The 24,037-nt window shown below is 41.1% G+C and overlaps 1 protein-coding gene across 4 annotated transcripts in view; it reads left to right on the forward strand.

The window, feature by feature from the left end:
- LOC126258817 (calpain-A) overlaps positions 1-24,037 on the forward strand; it is a 668,101-nt gene that overhangs the window by 543,001 nt on the left and 101,063 nt on the right. For all 4 annotated transcript variants that reach the window (XM_049955671.1, XM_049955674.1, XM_049955675.1 and 1 more), the window contains one exon: positions 4,322-4,498. In XM_049955671.1, the coding sequence (XP_049811628.1) occupies positions 4,322-4,498 (177 nt within the window). The remainder of the gene's footprint in view (positions 1-4,321; positions 4,499-24,037) is intronic.

A 24,037-nucleotide genomic window follows, 5' to 3' on the forward strand; every position in this document is an offset into this window, starting at 1 on the left:
GAGGAAGTATTTTAATATCAGCATGATATTTACACCCTTTCCATTCCATTAAGATAGACTGTGTGAGCTCTATTTGAAAACATAATTTCAGTGGTTCTATCTTCACGATTCTTCCCCAATGTGTTGGCGTTGGGGAACAACACGCCCTAGTAAATATTGAGCAGCTTTCCTATTTATATATGTAGCGATTTACGTGATGCACAACGCATTTCTCGAGTAAAGAACCCTGCCGTAGTTTGAACATATCTGTAAAGATGTCGTTTGTTGTGCCAGCAATATCGCCGCGGATCGCGGAGCTTCTGCGAGACTGGACGTGTCCGTACTGCCGGTGCTGCCAAAGGTAGGAGACCACTGAACAATGGACACAAGGCTGCTCCCTATTACCAATCGCGGCTTCACCGTCCTTAAGCAACTTCCCATAGATTCTTAAGACTGCAGCATAAGATTTGCAGTTCGTGAGATTCTCGTTCCCAGTCGCCGGCCCGCAGCAATCGACCGTTTATCAAAGTCTCTTATGTCAGCGGATTTCCTCCTTAGACTCTGGTGCGGCATTCAGTCCTTCATTGTGCAATGCTCTTGTTGTTTTGGCTAGTCAGTTCGTGGACGTACAGCTGCTGTATCCGCATAAGTACAAAAGTAGTCCGGGGATCCACGCAAACTGAAAAATCGTCAGTAGAATGAAAAACAAACAAATTTAATCAAAACAAGACTACACGGCGCTGTTTGACACAGGCTTGCTTCTATACCTGCGTAGCGCACACGAGATTCTACAATATAAATGTTTTAACATTGATAGCAATCCCACATACGTGAACACAATTCTAGTATAGCTCATCCTTGAAATGTTGACAAATTGCAGTGCCCTCCTTTCGAATAAGAGCCTTGCATTTTCTTTCTCTCACCCATTTTCTTTATTCACAAGTACTTTCATTTCATTCCACGTCCATTAAAAGGGGAAAAAGAACACGATGTCAACGCCTAACCCAATTATGAACCAGGTAGAAATGATGAAACTTTGTACTTAGTCTATCCGGTTTTCTCCGCTGTATATCTAAGTTCGCCAAAGGCTACCAGTACACTTAGCGTTCAGGACAGTATTCGAAATCTCTTGCGTTGCAACTGGGAGCGACCGCTAATGCTTTTGTGCTGCTGTCTCACTACTCGCTCGGCCCCCACAAGGAAAGCTGTAAATAGAAGTACCCAGCTAAGCCCCACCCGCCCATTCAATCTACTGCCGCACTGTCCCCGCCACCGGTGCCATGCAAGGATAACTAGGTTTCTTTTGGTAGTCGTGACCATCGCCAGCAACTCTGAAACTTGGATGTGATCCAATATTTCCATGTAGCTGTAGGCACAGTTTATTTTAATTTTTAAGTACACTCTATTTTAAGACTACTCTTATCGGGTACCAGTCATTTCTAAAATCAGGTGCCTTAAGCAGGGTCGGTTTAAGGCCCAAACTACACAAGCCACCGCTTGGGGTGTCAAGCTGACAATCGCACCAGGTGCGCCACAGCTGTAAGATTTCTATACAGGACGATCACGATTGGTAGCGGCCGCTTTGGGCGCCGAACTGACTCGGACCTCCAAATGCAAGAGTTGTATACAGTGCGCATCACAGTTAATAGTGACAACTGACAGGGGTATAAGTCCCAAGCGGCCACTGCTGATAGTGATACGTCCTGTACAGAAATCTTCCAACAGCGGGTCTTAGGTAATTTGCCAGTGAACGGCTGGAGAAACAGTACGAATTTTCAAAAAGTTCATGAGGGTCTAACTACATAATGTGAACTCAGAATAAAAAGAAATTTAAGTCAATGAAAGTGTGTTAAGGATGAAGATTTTGGCATAAGAATAATCAGAATAGCTTTGATATAAACTTCATTATATAAACATTTATGTCAGTAATTTAAAAATTTTCGTGCCAATCTGTTTGAAGTCTGTAGACTTATTAGCTACTTCTCTTAGATGCTTAAAATTTTGTGCACACGTTTATGACATTTTTATCTAAAAAGTAGACTACAATCAAATGATTTCAATCAATAGGTTTTTTATGATCAATAAGAGTATTTTTCCTCCTGGTGATAGTAGGCTGGTGTCTGTAGTCTACTTTTCTCCAAATGGTAGCCTCAAATATAACAAATGTTAAACCTCTAGCTCAAATAGGTTTTTTTTGCGTTAAACAAACATGTCAGAAAATTTGATTCTCGGGAAATTCAGTTCAAAGGTACATTTCATCTATTACTCACCTATGTTGTTCTTAAAACCCTCCAGTTCATGGTTTTTGTGTTCATCATCTTCTCTCTTCCTTTTCTTGCTTCTCTTTGCTATTCTGGCCTCTTTATTTGCCTCAAGAACCGAACTGTAACTGTAGCAGTCGAAATGTCATTGTTACATTTGACCGAAAGTAATAACTCTCACTCAGAAAGGTGACCCTGAGATAATTAATACAACGTGTAATGTGCGACTGAACGAAAATTCTTCTCGAAACCGTGGATTTTGTGAAGTATATGTCGACTTAACTCCTGATCCAAAACGTACAGTTTTTGGAAATAAAAGCAATTACAATTCAAAATAATTGTCTCGCATCCTGAACACCTAATCATTTTCTTCGTTCCTGATCCCAAGTGCCACACTAAAGTGTAACAGTGTTTCTAAGTAATAAGCGTGATAATTGTAAATTACCTACTCAGGTTGGACAGTATAATAATAAAATAATTGACTTCCAGAGGGAACTTAACAAAAATATCATTGGCCTATAGTTCAGGGGTGGTGATAAACGTAGCTCTGTTGTAGAACTGTTTTATACATGGATTTTATGCGATTTATAGTCAATGTGCATGTTGCTCTGTTGATTTCGAAGAGCGATGGTACAGATATTTTCCTTACTATAGGCTGTTGTATAAGTGACATGAAGTCGTCATGATCTAGTGTATTCGGTTTATTCCGAATTTCCTTACCTGGAATATAACCTATGCCCCAGTAGTTCGTTTCCTCCAGCTCTTGCCTTTATGATCGTATTTTGGACTACAACTGTTGTGTTCTGGTCACCAGTGAGTTTTAGAGGAAAATAATTTATTGTCCGATACAATCCCACTAATTTCAAACCAAATGACCGGTTTCGGCCATTCTTATGTCATTGTTTCAAAGGATTAGCATCGACCTGGGAGCGAAATGGACAACTGTAAAGTTTTCAGTTCGGGACAGAACAAACTTACTCGATAGTTCTGTGTCATATAGTAAACGTCGCGACAATTTGGTTGGAAGAGGCTAGTCTAAGTTTTTCTCAATGGTATGTGCTGGAAACAACACTGCCCATTCAGCGGGAGATTATGAGCACAATGGCGTAACTTAATGGGTTAAAAAGTGAAACACGTGAGAGAATTTTACAGAAAGGCGTTAGTGTAAAGATGCTCTGTGGCTGGACTCAGAATTAGTGAAAGGAACTTAAATTAGGGCCACGTTCACAGTTGTAAATGAGCCAGTGTCGTTAACTCTAATTCAAACGAACGTTGTCAGAGTTCGGAGTTCACTGATCTCGGTCCGTTTTCACTGAGGGGACTACGTTGGTTGGTACGAGGGTATATCAGGATCAATTGTAGGCGTACTTAATTGTCAGTGTAAACGCTTAGCAGACTAAAGTGGAACAGAACATGTAAATAAAACTGTAGTGTCAATTCTTAAAACATGAAATGTTGTTTAATTAACAGAATTACGTCAAGTATATTCTTTAATTGTGCGAACATACAAGTGTCACTTCCAGCGCTATAAAAATTCTGCACAACAAAGTGCACGTAATCCTTAACTGTGTTTACCGCACTCAACTCAAAACATCCAATGATTAATTCCTCCCAAAGAGAAGTTAGTGCAATCAGTGGATCGCCTCAACTAAGCAGGGCCTGTTCGAGATACCTTTTTCCAAACAAGCGACTTATTTGGCGACCCACAATTCACATTCCTTCTTTTCTCCTCGTACAATTTTACGTGTCAGCTTTCGTTTCCTGTTTGATACGCCCCGCGGCGCCCCGAGAGATGGTTTGTGTCGCTCGGGCCTTAAACCGGTCCCGCTGGAAAGTATACAAGGGTTGAGGCAAACTAACGTGACGAGCCTACGACTAAATGCTTGCTTATGTTTATGCAATCCTCTACAGACACATTACAGAGGAAGGAAAGAATGTAAGGGAAAGTCCTTTGAAAGCTCTTAGAGGTTGGAATAACAGCATTATTCTGAAGGTGGTGAACTGTGATTTGCAGAATATCCATATAGATGTAGATGGTCATAAGATTCTAAAGTTTGGTTTTTTATTTTTTCCTGTTGCAGCTCGGAGAGCGTGGCTCTGGCCTGCGAGCGCGGGGAGAGGTACAAGACTTCTTCAAGCTACGGGAGGAGTGTCTGGCCCAGGGATCACTGTTTGAGGATCCGGAATTTCCTGCACAAGATTCGTCCATCTTCTACAGCAAGAGTCCACCGAAACCGTTCGAATGGAAGCGTCCAATGGTGAGTGCTTTTGTTTAGTATATGTTTAAGCATATATTTTGAATTCATCTTGGATGTAATCCTACTCAGTACGGGCTCATAGAATTGCTGCTATAGGGTCCGAAGCGCCCAGGTTATGCGTAAAGTTCAAAGTAAAGGTATCCATCGGAGTGCTGTGAATCACTAATCAGTCAGAAGTCATCTGACAAAAAGGTGTGCGAGACGGATCACCAGATGTATCAGTTTCATTATGCACAAAAAATTCCCTGTGCGAATATTGGCTTCTCGTGCACCCTGCAGTTGTTGCGTCGACTCCTATACATTTTAAAGCAACGATACCCTATCTTAGACTTAATCAACATATCGACGACGTAACACGTACAGCTTAGTAACGGTGTTCCTACGTCCATAACCATTTCTGCAACCCGTTCAATACGGTCAGCAGAGGTACTGAACGGTGCAGTGGCTTCTAGTATCTTACAGCGAGGTGGTGTTTTTGCGTGGTATGAGTGCTCACATGGTACATTCCTTAGCAACCTTACGACGAGGATGGGAGCACTTTAAGAGTATTCATTGCCGTCCGCGGTGATCGCACACCCTGTTTAACCACGTGCCGCCTTTTGTAAAGTCCAGAGACTATCATGAAACGCGATGACTTGAGTGTAATTAGTGTCTTTGAATAAGTGTCATTTCTGTTCGTCTCTTGCCGCATTTCTTTCAGTTAACTTCTGTGCTATACTATAGCTGCTCTTTCTGTGAGGGACAGTCAAATGTAAATGAAGAAGGGGGGGGGGGGGGAGAAGGGAGGGTAGGGGTAAGTAAACTGTTTATTATTTCTAAAGTAATCGCTGTTAGTGTATTTATCCCGCAGTGAAACAAGACAATCAGTGCCTTCATGGAAAAATTTTTGCTGTTGCCTGGAGAACCACGATTGCACACGCGCTTCCTCATCTTCGTCCGAAGCAAATCGACGGCCACGAATGCCTTGCTTCAGGCCACCAAAAGTGTGAAAATCGCATGGGGAGAGATCGGGACTGTCTGGAGGATGTACAAGGGATTCCCAGCGAAACTTCTGCTGCGTACTAGAAGCAACCCTGGCAACATCTGGACGGCCATTATATTGCGACAGAATTATATCGTCTGTCAACATTCCTGGACGTTTGGACTTCATGGTATGTTTCAGTTTTTGCGAAGTGACCACGTACCGCTGTGCCTTATCTGTGGCGCCGGGTTCCAGGAAGTCAATGAGCAGCGGCTCTTGCAGTCAAAAAAGTCACCATGGCTGGCGTGTCTCTTACGTCGATTACGCTGCAGAAGTTTCGTTGGGAAGCGCTTACACATCCTACATACAGTCCCGCTCTCTCCCCAAGCGATTTCCATATTTTTGGAGCTGTGAACGAAGGCACTCGTGGCCGTCATGTGCTTCGGACGAAGATGTGCAGCCCTATGGACACCCATGCTTCCGTAGACAACCGCAAACATTTTTCCATGAAGGCATTAACCGTCGTGTCTCACTGTGGAATAAGTGTATTAGCACTTGTGGTGCGATGACTTCTGAAATACAAACGATTCACTTACTTTTTCTCTATCCGTCCCGTTTTCGTCTGACTGCCCCTTATACGCATGGTCAAAGTTCCATCGAGCTACGTTAATTGGCGGTAAGCCATCACACGAAAATTATTTTCGTCATGGAGTTTTGTACGCCAGTCTAGTTTTGTTATATTCCCATGTCAAGTCACGCTAAGTACTTAGTTTTGGATGCTTCTCTGTTGTACCATTTCCGGTGTTTAATTTTCAGACTTGTAATCTAATCATGCACCTTTCTACCTGTTTATGTATAATTACGGTTGCCAAATCTAGCTGGGGGCTCGTTTGTACCCTCTAAGATGGAGGTGTAGAAAGGAAGTAAAAAATTTATGTAATATTACTTTTTATATTAAACAATTATATGGAACTTTTTGCGGTATTAATAGTTGGTACGCCATATTTTTCGAAAGTTTGGCTTTTTTGTGATACGACCTTGTCAACATAAATTTGTCATAAGACTAACTGAGGCTGCATTTACTTTAAATGTGGCGTTAACAGATGGCGTTACTTCGATACTCGAGCCAAGCTCGTAACAATATTTTACAAAATTTGGAGAAAACTGGGTCTAGGTCCTTAACGGTGGCGGTCCCGATACATCGGGGCGGATGGCAACCATATGTATAACGCATTTCCCTTTTTTGAGGGTCAACTGCCAGTCCCTAAAGGTCGATCAGAGTAGTCCCTTACTGTTTCGTGACTGTGAAGCATTACATTTGTTTAGTATATTATTCCTAGGCAAAGATTTGTTCAGTGTTCTAAATGATACAAACATTATTCAGTACCAGGGTAGGTTAAACCAAACAAAGACCTCTAGAACCATGACTCTGGTGCGTTAATCAGGCCACTTGGAGTGCTGAAATTTCATCAGCCATTCATGTCTTTTTCTTATTGAGTGATTTAAAATCTTCCATGCTTTCACTTTCATAGTAAAAAGAAACTGGTTTCATTGGATTGTTCCCAATTACGCCCACTTGTATGTACTGCACTCTTGTATTGCATTGTAAATATGTCGCTCGCATTCTGCTTGATTTTTGCTCGTATCCGTAATAACTGGTGTAATTAAAGGATTCCATATTTGTTCTGTTGTTTCCATATAAAACAGAATATGGCTTCGTTGCAAGGTGTTCCATGGACTCATTTACATTTCTTCCGGTTTATAAATCTCTTCGTGCACTGCTATATTTAAATGCATTGTAAGTATATTGATTTCATTCTTCTTCATTTTTGTTTCTTCCCCCATGAACCATGGACCTTGCCGTTGGTGGGGAGGCTTGCGTGCCTCAGCGATACAGATGGCCGTATCGTAGGTGCAACCACAACGGAGGGGTATCTGTTGAGAGGCCAGACAAACGTGGTTCCTGAAGAGGGGCAGCAGCCTTTTCAGTAGTTGCAGGGGCAACAGTCTGGATGATTGACTGATCTGGCCTTGTAACATTAACCAAAACGGCCTTGCTGTGCTGGTACTGCGAACGGCTGAAAGCAAGGGGAAACTACAGCCGTAATTTTTCCCGAGGACATGCAGCTTTACTGTATGATTAAATGATGATGGCGTCCTCTTGGGTAAAATATTCCGGAGGTAAAATAGTCCCCCATTCGGATCTCCGGGCGGGGACTACTCAAGAGGACGTCGTTATCAGGAGAAAGAAAACTGGCATTCTACGGATCGGAGCGTGGAATGTCAGATCCCTTAATCGGGCAGGTAGGTTAGAAAATTTCAAAAGGGAAATGGATAGGTTAAAGTTAGATATAGTGGGAATTAGTGAAGTTCGGTGGCAGGAGGAACAAGACTTTTGGTCAGGTGAATACAGGCTTATAAATACAAAATCAAATAGGGGTAATGCAGGAGTAGGTTTAATAATGAATTAAAAAATAGGAGTGCGGGTTAGCTACTACAAACAGCATAGTGAACGCATTATTGTGGCCAAGATAGACACAAAGCCCATGCCTACTACAGTAGTACAAGTTTATATGCCAACTAGCTCTGCAGATGATGAAGAAATAGATGAAATGTATGACGAGATAAAAGAAATTATTCAGGTAGTGAAGGGAGACGAAAATTTAATAGTCATGGGTGACTGGAATTCGTCGGTAGGAAAAGGGAGAGAAGGAAACATAGTAGGTGAATATGGATTGGGGCTAAGAAATGAAAGAGGAAGCCGTCTGTTAGAATTTTGCACAGAGCATAACTTAATCATAGCTAACACTTGGTTTAAGAATCATAAAAGAAGGTTGTATACCTGGAAGAATCCTGGAGATACTAAAAGGTATCAGATAGATTATATAATGGTAAGACAGAGATTTAGGAACCAGGTTTTAAATTGTAAGACATTTCCAGGGGCAGATGTGGATTCTGACCACAATCTATTGGTTATGAACTGCAGATTGAAACTGAAGAAATTGCAAAAAGGTGGGAATTTAAGGAGATGGGAGCTGATAAACTGAAAGAACCAGAGGTTGTAGAGAGTTTCAGGGAGAGCATAAGGGAACAATTGACAGGAATGGGGGAAAGAAAATACAGTAGAAGAAGAGTGGGTAGCTCTGAGGGATGAAGTAGTGAAGGCAGCAGAGGATCAAGTAGGTAAAAAGACGAGGGCTAATAGAAATCCTTGGGTAACAGAAGAAATATTGAATGTAATTGATGAAAGGAGAAAATATAAAAATGCAGTAAATGAAGCAGGCAAAAAGGAATACAAACGTCTCAAAAATGAGATTGACAGGAAGTGCAAAATGGCTAAGCAGGGATGGCTAGAGGACAAATGTAAGGATGTAGAGGCTTGTCTCACTAGGGGTAAGATAGATCCTGCCTACAGGAAAATTAAAGAGACCTTTGGAGAGAAGAGAACCACTTGTATGAATATCAAGAGTTCAGATGGCAACCCAGTTCTAAGCAAAGAAGGGAAGGCAGAAAGGTGGAAGGAGTATGTAGAGAGTTTATACAAGGGCGATGTACTTGAGGACAATATTATGGAAAGGGAAGAGGATGTAGATGAAGACGAAATGGGAGATAAGATACTGCGTGAAGAGTTTGACAGAGCACTGAAAGACCTGAGTCGAAACAAGGGCCCGGGAGTAGACAACATTCCATTAGAACTACTGATGGCCTTGGGAGAGCCAGTCATGACAAAACTCTCCCATCTGGTGAGCAAGATGTATGAGACAGGCGAAATACCCCAGACTTCAAGAAGAATATAATAATTCCAATCCCAAAGAAAGCAGGTGTTGACAGATGTGAAAATTACCGAACTATCAGTTTAATAAGTCATGGCTGCAAAATACTAACGCGAATTCTTTACAGACGAATGGAAGAACTGGTAGAAGCGGACCTCGGGGAAGATCAGTTTGGATTCCTTAGAAATGTTGGAACACATGAGGCAATACTAACCTTACGACTTATATTAGAAGAAAGATTAAGAAAAGGCAAACCTACATTTCTAGCATTTGTAGACTTAGAGAAAGCTTTTGACAATGTTAACTGGAATACTCTTTCAAATTCTGAAGGTGGCAGGGGTAAAATACAGGGAGCGAAAGGCTATTTACAATTTGTACAGAAACCAGATGGCAGTTATAAGAGTCGAGGGGCATGAAAGGGAAGCAGTGGTTGGGAAAGGAGTGAGACAGGGTTGTAGCCTCTCCCCGATGTTATTCAATCTGTATATTGAGCAAGCAGTAAAGGAAACAAAAGAAAAATTAGGAGTATGTATTAAAATTCATGGAGAAGAAGTAAAAACTTGGAGGTTCGCCGATGACATTGTAATTGTCAGAGACAGCAAAGGACTTGGAAGAGCAGTTGAACGGAATGGACAGTGTCTTGAAAGGAGGATATGAGATGAACATCAACAAAAGCAAAACGAGGATAATGGAATGTAGTCAAATTAAATCGGGTGATGTTGAGGGAATTAAATTAGGAAATGAGACACTTATAGTAGTAAAGGTGTTTTGCTATTTAGGGAGTAAAATAACTGATGATGGTCGAAGTAGAGAGGATATAAAATGTAGACTGGCAATGGCAAGGAAATCGTTTCTGAAGAAGAGAAATTTGTTAACGTCGAGTATAGATTTAAGTGCCAGGAAGTATTTGTATGGAGGGTAGCCATGTATGGAAGTGAAACATGGACAATAAATAGTTTGGACAAGAAGAGAATAGAAGCTTTCGAAATGTGGTGCTACAGAAGAATGTTGAAGATTAGGTGGGTAGATCACGTAACTAATGAGGAGGTATTGAATAGGATTGGGGAGAAGAGAAGTTTGTGGCACAACTTGACTAGAAGAAGGGATCGGTTGGTAGGACATGTTTTGAGGCATCAAGGGATCACAAATTTAGCATTGGAGGGCAGCGTGGGGGGTAAAAATCGTAGAGGGAGACCAAGAGATGAATACACTAAGCAGATTCAGAAGGATGTAGGTTGCAGTAGGTACTGGGAGATGATGAAGCTTCCACAGGATAGAGTAGCATGGAGAGCTGCATCAAACCAGTCTCAGGACTGACAGAGCAACGTGTCAAACATCAAACGTTTCACTGATTCGCATTCATTTACGTTTCACAAATGAGAGTTGCCAGTAGTGAACTGTGCCCTCCACGTTCCCCAAAGTTGTGTAGTAGCGATTTTTTTCCTTTGGTGCCTCTCAAAGGAGAGTGTATGCATCTAGTCTCCACAATACTGATGACCTGAAGGTGAACGTTCAAGGATAAATCAACGGAGTTGGGATAGTTTTACGTCAGATGGATCTTAATGTAATAAGTCAAGCACAAATATTCACCGATCACCAGGATAATTTTGAACATATTTTGCAGCAATGATGTTAACAAATGCAGCATATCATACCTTGGCATTCAAAGACAAAAAGTGTTGTGGAGGAAAAGGACAGAATAAAGGTCTTTGTGAAGTTGAAACTACCCACAGTGGGGATTTGTGAAACCAATCTGTTTCAAGGAAATGAAATCGCTTCCCACAAATTACCGCTAAAAAAAAAGTATAACCTATGTTAATAGTTATATGAAAAAGGAGAAACGCAGAAGTTTATTGTTTTTAGGACAACTATACCGTACATCACAACCCACCACAATTAGATAACGTACAATTGATTTGCTATACAACCCAACGTGACATGCAGATCGCAATCATTAGACCAGGATATAAAACAAAATTTTAAACTACGGTACGCTACCGTAGAGCAATTATTTCATCTGTGTAAGATAGCAGTGAAAAAGGTGAGAAAGCGAATGTAATAGCTTTGACTGCTGTAGGCATGATTAATAAGCCCTACCACACTATATAACTTCTTCAGAAAGTGCGGGTTTGAAATCTAGTGTGTTAATGGGGACAACCGTCAGTCGCGAGAATTAACGAATTCAATACCGCCAGACTCAAGGTGGGGACTTCTACCCGGTTGTGGTGAGTTAATCCTTCGGGATTTCATTTAGGTGGACGAGGACACTGGTATCCACGATCTAACCGGAACTGAACTGTTGGCCTGTCAAGATGAGGATGAGGAAGATAATGAACTACAATCGCCAGCTCCAGTCACATTGAGCGCGGCAAGGTCAGCTATCCATCTCCTACGCTCCTCCGTTCTCAGAATTGTAGCGAGTGATGTCTCCTCAGCTCTCATCGCTGTCGAAAATTCGCTGGACAATTCTAGATGGTGGTCGCTCCCTCAAAAGAAAATCTGTGACTAATTTTTAAAATGACGTTTAACATTCTCATTGGTATGTTTTTCACATACTTTATACTGTATGTACTCTATAAATAAATGATGCATTATCTTCCACATTATTGAAATAAAGATGAATGAACATATGTATGTACTACAGTTTACTTTAAATCAAATTTTCGTTTGTTTGAATTTTCCCTGCATCCCTCTCAGCTATTTGAACACTCTGGTCCCTCGAGTTTCAAATTGTTTAGAGTTGACCTTACTAAGTACTGAAGGTGTAGCGATAGCTTGTTGTGAATGCAGTATACGAGGCGCGACAATAAAGTAATGAGACGGATGTGAAAAAAAATGTTGCTTACAGTTTTAGTCAGGTTTAGTGTTGCCTCCTTCAAAATAGTTCCCTCCTGATTGCACACACTTTTTCCAGCGCTTCTGCCATTGGTGGTAACATTTCTGGAACTCATCTTCTGTAATATCCTCCAAGACCCTCGTCACAGCTTTTTGGACATCTTGTGTTGTTTAAAAATGGCGTCCGTTGACCGCCGTTTTGACCCTTGGAAATAGAAAAAAGTTCGCACAGAGCGATATCTAGTGAATAAGGTGGCTGTGGTGATACTGAAATTTGTTTTGAGGTTAAAAACTGCTGTACTGACCGAGCAGTATGGGATGGCACATCATCGTGATGCAGAATCCAATTATCAGTAATGTTGTCACAGACACGAAGAACTTTTACAAAGTCTTTCTAAAATTTCTTTGTAGGAATATTGGTTAACTGTTTGTCCAGGAGGCACCCATGCTTTGTGAACAATTTCCTTGGAATCAAAGAAGCACACAAGCATGCATTTCACTTTTGACTTTGACATCAGAGCTTTTTTGGTCTGAGTGTTCCCTTTGAGCACAATTGCGAACCTTGGCTTTTTATCTGTGGATCATACTGAAAAAAAAAACCAACTTACATCACCAGTGATAACACGGCTCAACAATTCTGTATTGAGTTCCATTTGCTCTAACAGATCGGCTGCCACATTTGTCCGTGTTTCTCGCTGTTGCGGTGAGAGATTTTTCCCCATTTTTGCACAAATCTTTCTCATACCAAGATCTTCAGTTATTATTAGATAAACCGTTTCTCGATTGATGTTCAGTTCTTCTGCAATCATTTTCATGGATAATCTTCGATCAGATTGTATGAGTTCACACACCCTGACCAAGTTGACATCTATCTGTGAGGTCTTCATCTTCAGTGTTCGTTCTGCCTTCAGTGTTCGTTCTGCCTTCACTAAACATTTTTTGCCAACGAAAAACTTGATCTTGACATAACCTCATCTCCAAAAGCCTTCTGAAGCGTACTGTAAGTTGTCAAGTTTTCACCCAATTTAACGCAAAAAGAAATGGCGTACCGTTGCACAATATTACGCGGTTCCATTTCCGTGACGAGAGACACAAACACGTGTTAACTTATTACAGCACAACTCAAGACTGAGCAGTTGCATCGATGTGCTGCTTGGACTAGAAGCAGCTTATAGACCAAGGTCAAAGATATTGAGCCTACGCAAGACTGCAGGGTTGCCACATTTTGGAAAGAAAATAAGTCTCATTACTTTATTGTCGCACCTTGTATAGCCCCGTGCAATTTTTTCGAGGCAAGCCTCGCCTACTAAAAACGAGTCCCTCATTGCGAAACTTAAAGTGAGAGGCTATTCTAGGGAGCCCATCAAATTAACTTGCTTCTCCCATTTTGCATAGTATAAATTTTGTTTCTCGTTGCGCATGAAACAATAAACCAGGAACCATGTCTCATCGAACTGTACAAAAACTTTAAGATTTTTTTGGAATCCCCAAGATAGAACCCATCACGAATGGGCAAGAAGGGGCGACACTTGGAGGGAAATGAGCATGATCATTTAGCAGCTAGTATCAGCTTTGGAATTAAGAAAAATATAGATATAAAAAATGAAAACTCTGTTATGATATTGAAGCAAAAGGTCCGCAGGAGAACAGAAGCGGAATTACTGGTATGGACATTTGTATTCTGCATGCAAATACTGTTGTATAATACAAGGTGTATCAAAAAGAATCATACAATTTTTAAAAAGTGTAATGCACTTTGAGATATGTGTATGGACGATGTGCTGTTGAAAAGAGCAAACTGTCGAGTTTTACGTGGTTCCCGCTAGGTAGCAGCGGTGTGCTACCCACTTCATTTCTTGCAAAAATGTTGCCATAACAAAAAAAAAAAAAAAAAGTTTTGTAGTCTACGTTTTGCGCAGTGTGGGTCAGTAATAACTGTTCAGCGTGACATTCGTACCAGGTATGGTATGGATCCTCCTACAGCCCAGAGCATTAGATGATGGCATGAACAGTTCTGAGAAACAGGTTGTTTGTGTAAAGGCAAATCTCGAGGCCATCCCAGAGTGTCTGACACAGAAGTTGAACGCATCCGCCATAGTGTCACAAGGAGTCCTCAGAAATCTGTTCACTGTGCAGCTCGACAGCTCAACATGCCCCCGAAATTCATCTGACGTGTGTTGCATCAACATTTACACAGGAAACCGTACAAAGTTCACCTACTGCAATCTCATCATCAGGGTGACCACCACCACCACTACCACCAACAAGTGGAGCTCTGTAATTTCGTTCGTGGCAAGTGGATGATGATAATTCTCTTCCACCTTTACTTTTTAGTGACGAGACAATATTCAATTTAACTGGAAAGGTGAACCATCATAAAGTGAGAATGTGGGGTACGGTATAACCACATAAAGTTGTAAAACATGAGGGGGACTCTCCAAAATTTAATGTGTTTTGTGCAGTTTCATGGAAAAAGGGTATGGTCCATTTTTCTTTGCCAAGAACGCTGTTAAGGAAGCACATACATCGATAAGCTTCAGAACTTTCTTTTCCCACAGTTGGAGACTGCTTCGAACGATTTCATTTACCAACAGGATGGGGGACCGCAACACCCGCATCTGCAAGTGGGGGAGTTATTAAAACAGGATTACTGAACGATGCATCGGTTGCACTGGACCAAATGATTCAGCCTTACTGGAGCAAATGATTCAGCCTTACATTACAGGCCTCCTGCCTGTGATTATTTCTTGTGAGGGTTTTTAAAAGACTCTGTGTATGTGCCTCAGTTACCACCACCACCACCACCACCAACAACAACAACAACAACGAACCTAGACATCGCATAACAGCAGCTATGGAAGCTGTAACTCAAGACATGCTCACTGCAGTGTGGGAACGATTTGAATACTGCTTTGACATATGCCATGCATCTCAATGACATATCGAACACCTATGTAAAGGTTCGAAAAAAAATTTTTAGAGTTCCTGTTGATCAAAAAATTCATTGATACGTTTATTAATTTCAGAAATGTACTGGTGATCAAAAAGTCAATATAAATTTGAAAACTGAATAAATTACGGAATAATGTAGATAGAGAGGTACAAATTGACACACATGCTTGGACTGACAGGGGGTTTTATTAGAACAAAAGAAATACAAAAGTTCAAAAAATTGCCGACAGATGGCGCTTCATCTGATCAGAATAGCAATAATTAGCATAACAAAGTAAGACAAAGCAAAGATGATGATGTTTACAGGAAATGCTCAATATGTCCACAATCATTCCTCAACAATAGCTGTAGTTGAGGAATAATGTTGTGAACAGCACTGTAAAGCATGTCCGGAGTTATGGTGAGGCATTGGCGTCGGATGTTGTCTTTCAGCATCCCTAGAGATGTCGGTCGATCACGATACACTTGCGACTTCAGGTAACCTCAAAGTCAATAATCGCACGGACTGAGGTCTGGGGACCTGGGAGGCCAAGCATGATGAAAGTGGCGGCTGAGCACATGATCATCACCAAACGACGCGTGCAAGAGATCTTTCATGCATCTAGCAATATGGGGTGGAGTGCCATCCTGCATAAACATCGCACGTTCCAGCAGGTGTTTATCAGCCAGGCTGGGAATGATGCGATTCTGGAACATATCGGCGTACCTCTCACCTGTCACGGTAGCAGTTACAAAACCAGAATCACGCATTTCCTCGAAGAAAAACGGCCCGATAACGGTAGATGCGGTAAATCCAACCCATACCGTGACTTTCTCGTCGTGCAATGGAGTTTCCACGACAGTTCTAAGATTTTCGGTAGCCCAAATTCTGCAGTTGTGGGCGTTGACAGACCCTCGGAGCGTGAAATGAACTTCGTCGGTCCACAACACGTTACTCAACCAATCGTCATCTTCCGCCATCTTTTGAAACGCCCACACCGCAAATGCCCTCCGCTTCACTAAATCGCCAGGTAACAGTTCATGATGCCGATGGATTTTGTACAGATAGCATCGGAGGGTACGCCTAAGTGCCAACCAAACAGTAGTGTATGGAATGCCGGTGCGACGTGTGACTGTACGAGCGCTGACTTCCCCGTGCATAGACGAACCCGCTCAATCTCCATTTCTTCCTGAACTGTCAGCAGCATTACGCCTTCTGCTCGGTCGGCCACTACGGGGTCTATCGTCTAAACAACCCGTGGCTTCGAAATTCGAAATCATTCGCGCCACAGCTGCATTTGTAAACATATCTTTACCCGTTCGAATCCTCTTCCTATGGCGATAGGATCGTAACGCTGAACTAGTACATTCCCCATTCTGATAATGCAACTTCACTAAAAGCGCCTTTTCAGGTATCGTCAACTTGCTGCGACTGCTGGCGCATCTGATTCTCTCTCTCTCTCTCTCTCTCTCTCTCTCTCTCTCTCTCTCTCTCCTTATTTTTCACCTCATACAAAGGTGGGCTGGCAGCGGATAAATCTACTCCGCTCTTCAGCCACAAACATTACAATAAAAGAGAACATGAAGACCAAAAAAAGCAACAGATTGGTGGTTAAAAAACAGGAGATAACAAAAATTAAAAACACGAAGCCATTCACACTCGACGAAGAAACACGAATAACTGTTGGAACTGCGCACAAACACTGATGACTTGGACGGTACAAGTGAACGAAGGAGCGTGGCGGCGAAAAAACACAAACATGATGGCACACACAAGAGAAACTGATGGCGATGATCTCCGGCGCGCGAATGTCCACTGAATGTGTGTGAGTCCAGGGACCTGCCAAGATGGGAAGAAGGTGGTGGGGGAGGGAGAGGGGAGAGCAAAGATGCCAATGGCAGAGGAGATGGTGGGAGGAATGAAGGTATGGGGGTAGGGGAAGCCTGGGGGGATGGGGGAGAAGGGAGAGAGGGTGCCCATAGGAACAAACACAGGAAGAGGGAGGGGAGTATCAAAGTTGGTAGGAGGGGTAGATGGAGGAGAGGAGGGCATCATCAGGGAAGGGGAGCTGGCAGAAGCCACCTTGGGAGAGGGTAAGGAGAGTGGAGAGATGGAGAGCAGGTGGGACGTGGAAATACAGGCGTGGCAGCGGGCAGGGATGGGAGAGACAAGCGGGTGCGGAGGATCGAGTTTACAGGAGGTGTAGAGGATCCGTATCCGTTCGAGGAAAAGGAGGAGGTGGGGGAACGGAATAAGGTCGTACAGGATCCGCGTGGGGGAGGGGAGATGGATGTGATAGGCGAGGCAAAGAGCATGGCGTTCAAGGATCTGAAGGGATTAGTAAAAGGTAGGAGGAGTGGAAATCCAGGCAGGGTGGGCGTAGCAGAAGAGATTCTCTCGCATTTATGTCAATTTTTACCCCTCTATCTACATTATTCCGTGGTTTATTAAGTTTTCAAATTTATACTGACTTATTGATCACCCTGTACATGTGCCAAATCGGATGATTCTTTTTGAGACACCCAATATGTCGCAGGATGAAGTTCTGTCAGTACCTCGAATTGCTTTCACTGCCCTTTCCCTCAAAAGCTGGTTCCTTGCTGTCATCACCTAGAGAATCATCCCTCACTCCATTAACGACATTTCCTGTTCTCCTTCAAACACGGGATCTGCATGAGGATGAACGTGAATGCAGTAGCTGGAGTAACTATAGAGCACCTGTCTGTGCCGGTTCCGCACAATGTTTCACACTTTGTAAATTAGTGGGTGAGACCCCGTCTCCTGAAACACCCTTGGGCAGCAGTTTCGCAATGCAACTCTCACTCAGTGTAAATGCATCTTAAGTTGCTTCTGTTTTGTTAAGGTATACCTTGACTGGTCAAATAACTTACAGGAATCCAATGAAAATGGCATAGTGTGCTCCTATTGAGGCACAGTGCTTAATTGTTTCAGTTTTGGCTTGTAAGAGGCAGGGTGTGCTGCTGTCGAAATATCGTCCATTGTTGGCGTCATGGCCCGACTGCATTCCCGTAAGTTGTTTGAACATTGTATACGCTGGGAGGAACTAAGATCTCATATACCTTGACACGTTCCTCATCGCTTAAGGATCTCCTCGTTCACTGTAGAGGTGTCACAATCCATACCACCAGCGTTATTAACATTTACACACCAGCAGGAAGCAGTAAAAGATGCAATAGAGCGGAAAAAAAAATTCTCCTCTTGGAAGTGCACAAAGACAACTTAGCATGAGTCTTAAATGCTGAAGACCAAACACCTCACCAAAATTAGACTACTTAATTAAGGAGCTGAACTTCACTGGCACGTGGGATTGTAAAACTAAAAATGTGTGTGGTTTTACAGTCATCACGAATACTTCCGCGAGTCAGTCAGATAAAATTTAAATCTCTTACAGCTTCAAGAACCGAACCTTACAAAGTGATATATATTAGACATCAATAACTGAAAAACCTATTGAGCAAGAGGAATGTGGAAAATAGAGGGTGACATGTAAATGATGACAAATGCTGCAAACCATACAGCCAGACACAGGAATAATGTGAAAGGAAGTTAGTATCGTAAAATTCTATAATGATTCTGTGGCTCAAATGTGCCAAAATCTAAAATGCTACAAATGTTAATGAGCTATTCATGAGAAAAAACAATTCTGGTACAAGAAAACGAGTGAATTTTGATTACATTGTCATAGAGACATTTAGATACTAGATGCTTCGGTTATTAGAAATTTCTTGAAAATCCAGAAAATAAAACCTAAAATTAGTTAGTTGGTTGCGTGATCCATTGATCAGTCACACAGTACGGTAGCTGTTATGATGTGGAATGTGTCAAGTGCACAAATAATGCACATATGAAACAAGATTACCCTTTCCCTTAAATGGCACAAAAATACATATACTGTATTTACAGATTTATTTATACTTATTCAAGACTTCATCTATGGTATTGAACGAGTTGTCTAGGAGGTATGATTTCAATTTGTTTTTGAAGCTATTACTGCTGTGTGTCAGACATTTTATTTCATCTGGTAATTTGTCAAAAATTTTTACAGCAGCGTATTTTACCCCTTATAGGTTTAGTAATGGCTAGGTAAGTTTCTTTTTTTCTGGTCTTATAATTGTGAATGTCACAGTTGCTTTTAAACTGGTCCATGTTGTTGAGAAAAAATTTCATTAATGAGTAAATGTACTGTGAGGCTGTTGTAAGAATTCCCAACTTTTAAAAAGATGCCTACAAAATGTGCGACCATGAACACCCCCCCCCCCCCCCCCCACATTATTCTATCCACTTTCTTTTGAGCAGTGAATACTGTTCAAGTGTTGAGTTACCTTAAAATATTATTCCATATGACATCAGAGAGTGAAACTATGCAAAGTATGTTGGCTTACTAATTTCTATATCCTCAAAATTGGCAATTATTCTGATTGCAAAACTTGCTGAAGCTAGTCGATTTAGAAGAGCCGGCCAGAGTGGCCGAGCGGTTCTAGGCGCTTCAGTCTGAAACCGTGCAACCACTACGGTCACAGGTTCGAATTCTGCCTCGGGCATGGATGTGTGTGATGTCCTAGGTTAGTTAGGTTTAAGTAGTTCTAAGTTCTAGGGAACTGATGACCACAGCAGTTAAGTCCCATAGTGCTCAGAGACATTTGAACCATTTGATTTAGAAGATCCAAAATATGAATTTTCCAATTAAGATTATCATCTATATGTACACCCAAAAACTTAGTATGCTGTATTCCTGTCTACTGACTTCTCTTGATGTGTTATAGTTATTGAAAAAAACTGTACTTTCTGCAACAGAAAATTTGATGTACAGTGATTTTTCAAAGTTTAAAGCATGTCCATTTACAGAAATCCAATTAATGACTTTTCCAAAGACCTTATTTGTATCATTTTCCATTGGAGTTTCTTTTACTGGATCAGCAAACAGTGTCAGCTCAGATTCACGTTCAGATAAGATGGGAAGTGGTTCACATGTATAAGAGCAGAAGGTGCCCCATGATTGAACCCTGTGGAACACCTAATGTAACTTCACCCCAGTTAGATGAAATGGCAAATTTATTTAAATCACTTGACCCATATTAAGAAACTTTTTGTTTCCTGTTGTGTAGGTATGACTAAAACCACTCGTGCACCATTCCATTTATACCATAGAATTGTAATTCCTGTAACATAATGTCATGGTTCACACTATCAAATGCTTTGGACAAGTCACAGAAAATTCCTATTGGTGACATTTTACTATTTAAAGACTCTACTATGTGGACAGTGAAATTGAATATTGCTGTCTCAGTGGAACAGAATTTTTGAAATCCGAACTGTGGTTTACTAAGTATCCCATTACTGTTGAGATTGCTAACTGCTCTTGAGTAATTACTTTCTCAAAGATTTTTGAAAATGCTGTAAGCAAGGATACTGGCTGATAATTATTGACATCTGTGGTTTGCCCCTTTTTGTAGATAGGCCTGACAATAAACGTATTTTAACCTGTCTGGGAAAATACATTTAGTTAGTGATGCATTACATATGTGACTCAGAACATCAGCTGGGATTGCTGCACATTGTTTTAATATCTTATTAGAGATGTCCTCTACTCCAACAGAACATTTATTTTTCAAAGGTTTAATAATTTTACTTGTTTCACAAGAGGTTGGTAGGTGAAACTTAATCTGACTAAAATTTTTCAAAACTGATTCTTCAAAACTGATTCTTCTATGTACTGCCTGACTTTTTCTTTTGAACTGTTCTCACCAATTTTTTCTCCTACGCTTAAGAAATGGTTGTTAAATACATCAGCTACTTGTGCACTGTTGGTTAGGATGGTCTCGTTCTCTTTAACAGTAATTCCAACTACCCCAGTGGTTACTTTTCCTGTCTCTCTTCTAACATCATTACATATTGAATTGATTTTATTGCTCCTTGATTTCCTTACAGCTTTTCTCAGTGTTACAATAATTTTTATAGTGTAAAACTGCTTCTGGATCTTTACTATTCTTGCTGTCTCATACAGTTTTCTTTTTCTTTCTGAAGACACTTTAATACATGTAGTGATCCAAGATTTGAAAAGTGTGTAGTGTTACATTAAGTAATTTTCTTTGGGAAACAATGTTAAAAAAGGATATAAATTTATCAATAAATATGTTGCATTTATCATTAGCATTTGGCTCATTATAAACATCTCCCCAACTAACATTTCTTAAACTTTCTCTGAAGTGCTCTACAGATACTAGGTTGAGCAACCTCACACTTTTACTTAACGGTTTCTGAACTGTACACCCTGTTAGGTTTTATAACTTAATCAGTTGTACATCATGGTCTGGCAATCCATTTACCACAGGGAAAGCATGTGTTTTACATCCTCTTTCTGTACAAAGACATTATCTATTACAGTGCTACTGCCTTGAGATATTCGTGTGTGGGAAATTGACCAGTGATTCCAAGTTATGTTGTTAATAATACTTATAGTTCACGTTTCCTATCAGAATTACTTAGAAAGTTTACACTGAAATGCTGCTATTTACTAAGAATGTTTTGGGAATATTGCAACACTGAATCATTGCTGCGTGCCTATTAAGTTTACATGAACAGTTTGCTTAGATATAGGTGATCTTCTGGGGAAATACAGGTATGGCAAAACTTTAAAAAAGGCTATTAGAATAATGAAAGGGGTTCCCTGCAGAGTGTCATGCAGGGAAATTTTAAAGAATTTAAAATAATGACTCTTCCTAGCTTATACATCTATGAACGTATATGCTTTTTGAAAACTCACCAGGAATTTTCAACATTAAATAATCATGTTCATAATCATGGAACAAGAAACAGGGATAATTTTCAGAGAGACACCCACAAAGGAGTACTTACCAGCCCAAAATACTTTTTTTACAAAGCCTTCTACAATAAAGAAAATTAAAGAATTTTGTAAATTCAAAGTAGATCTTAAACAATTTTTACTAACATATAGTTTTTATAACATTGAAGAATATCTGAATATGGAAAAGTAATATTATTTATATGTGCTGATATAAAATATTTGTATTTATTATCCAGGTTTTTGAAACAAATTAAATATAAGAAATTGTATTGTAATTGACTACATCCATACAATGTAATTGTTAACAGATAAATAAAGAGATTGAATTGAATTGAAGTCACCACAGATTACCGACTTCTTTTTGCCTGACAGACAGCATAATAGGGAGTCAAACGTTTTTATGAATAGCTCCCAGTCTCCTAATGGCGACCTGTACACTGTTGCTAATATCAGTACTAAACTATCGAGCTGAAGTTCACATGCACATACCTGATCAACACAAAATTTGCTTACTTCTATAGTTTCGTATTTATACCTTTGTTTTAAGAAAATGGCAACTTCTCTTTTATCCATCCTATATTTGCAAGTGTAAGATGCTAAATTATACCCATTTATACTGACACTATCCATCCCCACAATTACATGGTGTTCAGACAGACAGAATATATCAATCTCATTCTTGTTTTTGAGATCATCTAAACACACTAATAGCTCACCTACTTTATTTTTTATGCCTCTGATATTTTGCTGAAGTAAGTTGATGCTGCCCTTAGCTTTGTCCCTATTTACTGTATATGAAGTTTCTTTTATTCTATTTATCTTGATTGTTGTCTACCTGGGCTCATTGACCACAGGGATCACCCCTTGTGTGACTGTGGCCCCCTTCCTATTCAGGTGCAGGCCATGTGTAGTTTATCCCCACATACCAATAGCATTTATTTATTTATTTGTTTATTTATATATTTAGTTCTTCTAATCCTACATGTATAGAATATATACAAGGATATTGGACAAGGTTACGTCTTACAAGATATAATACAGTTTGTCTTACATTCCTAAGGACTAGATATTTAAGTAATTTACCAAAGAATCTTGTATACAACAAACATTAGAGACAAAATACAAAGTAGAATATTCATAAACTGGAACAACACTTATGTGAGATTTTGCTTGTGTCTGGAGCAACCTGTTCAGCTCAGTGTTAACATGCCTTACAGCAGTGTTTACCCTGGGCTGATCATGGCACTGAAAGACCTCCACAAACCCCACATTTGTGTGCCTAGTTTCTGCTCCTATTTTATCCAGGTCACTCCTAATACTGTATCTTGGATTCATAGCCAGGCTGTTTCATGCTGCCCCAACTATAATTAACTGGCTTTACAGTCCCTAAATAGCTGACCTAACTTTTGTCACCTGCCCCCCCTGTGGGTTCGGGGGTTAGTATAGGCCCGCGGTATTCCTGCCTGTCGTAAGAGGCAACTAAAAGGAGTCTCACCTGTTTCGGCTATTAATGTGATGGTCCCCATTGGGGTTTGACCTCCATTTTTCCAAATTCTACAGAAGTACGAGCCTTTCGGGGAAGGACGCCTTATGTGGTGCACCATCAGACCTCTGTACCCTAAGACCTTGGCACTTTTTATCGTCTTGGCGTCATAACTGCACCCTCCATCCCTCTTTTTTGGGCATACACACCTGATGGTTTGTGCCACCTCTCCACGTAAGCCAAGGAGTTGATGCTCGTCTCTCTGGGGCATCAGGACTCCCGGCAATGGCCATCCTGCCAGGTGGCCTTTGCTGTGGCTGGGTGGCGCCCGTGGGGAGAGCCCCTGGTCGGAGTGGGTGGCATCGGGGCGGATGCCCCGCAATGAAGCGGGTGAAGTCTCAATCCGGGGGCCGCACAACCACCAACGTCTCTAAGTGTGGTAAGACAGAATTTAATGCTGTGACATAAAACCCCAAATCGTTCCCTTCCCTAGCCACACCATGGGAGGAACGTAGGGCTGCGGACAGACAGGAGCCGTATTCACCGCGATACCTTGTGTGCAGCAGAACCGATGGGAATTCGTTTTTGGGGACTAAGCCTCTCTTCTTTGTTCACCATCTTGAAGATAGGTTTGGGAAGTGGCATCTCTTTCCAAAATGAGGAGCGGGGCTATTTTGATACAAGCAGTTTAATCTGCACAGTCACGGGTGTTACTCGCCTGTGAGAACC

The sequence above is a fragment of the Schistocerca nitens genome, chromosome 1, assembly GCF_023898315.1.
Source record: "Schistocerca nitens isolate TAMUIC-IGC-003100 chromosome 1, iqSchNite1.1, whole genome shotgun sequence".
In the NCBI taxonomy this organism is placed as follows: Eukaryota; Metazoa; Arthropoda; class Insecta; order Orthoptera; family Acrididae; genus Schistocerca; species Schistocerca nitens.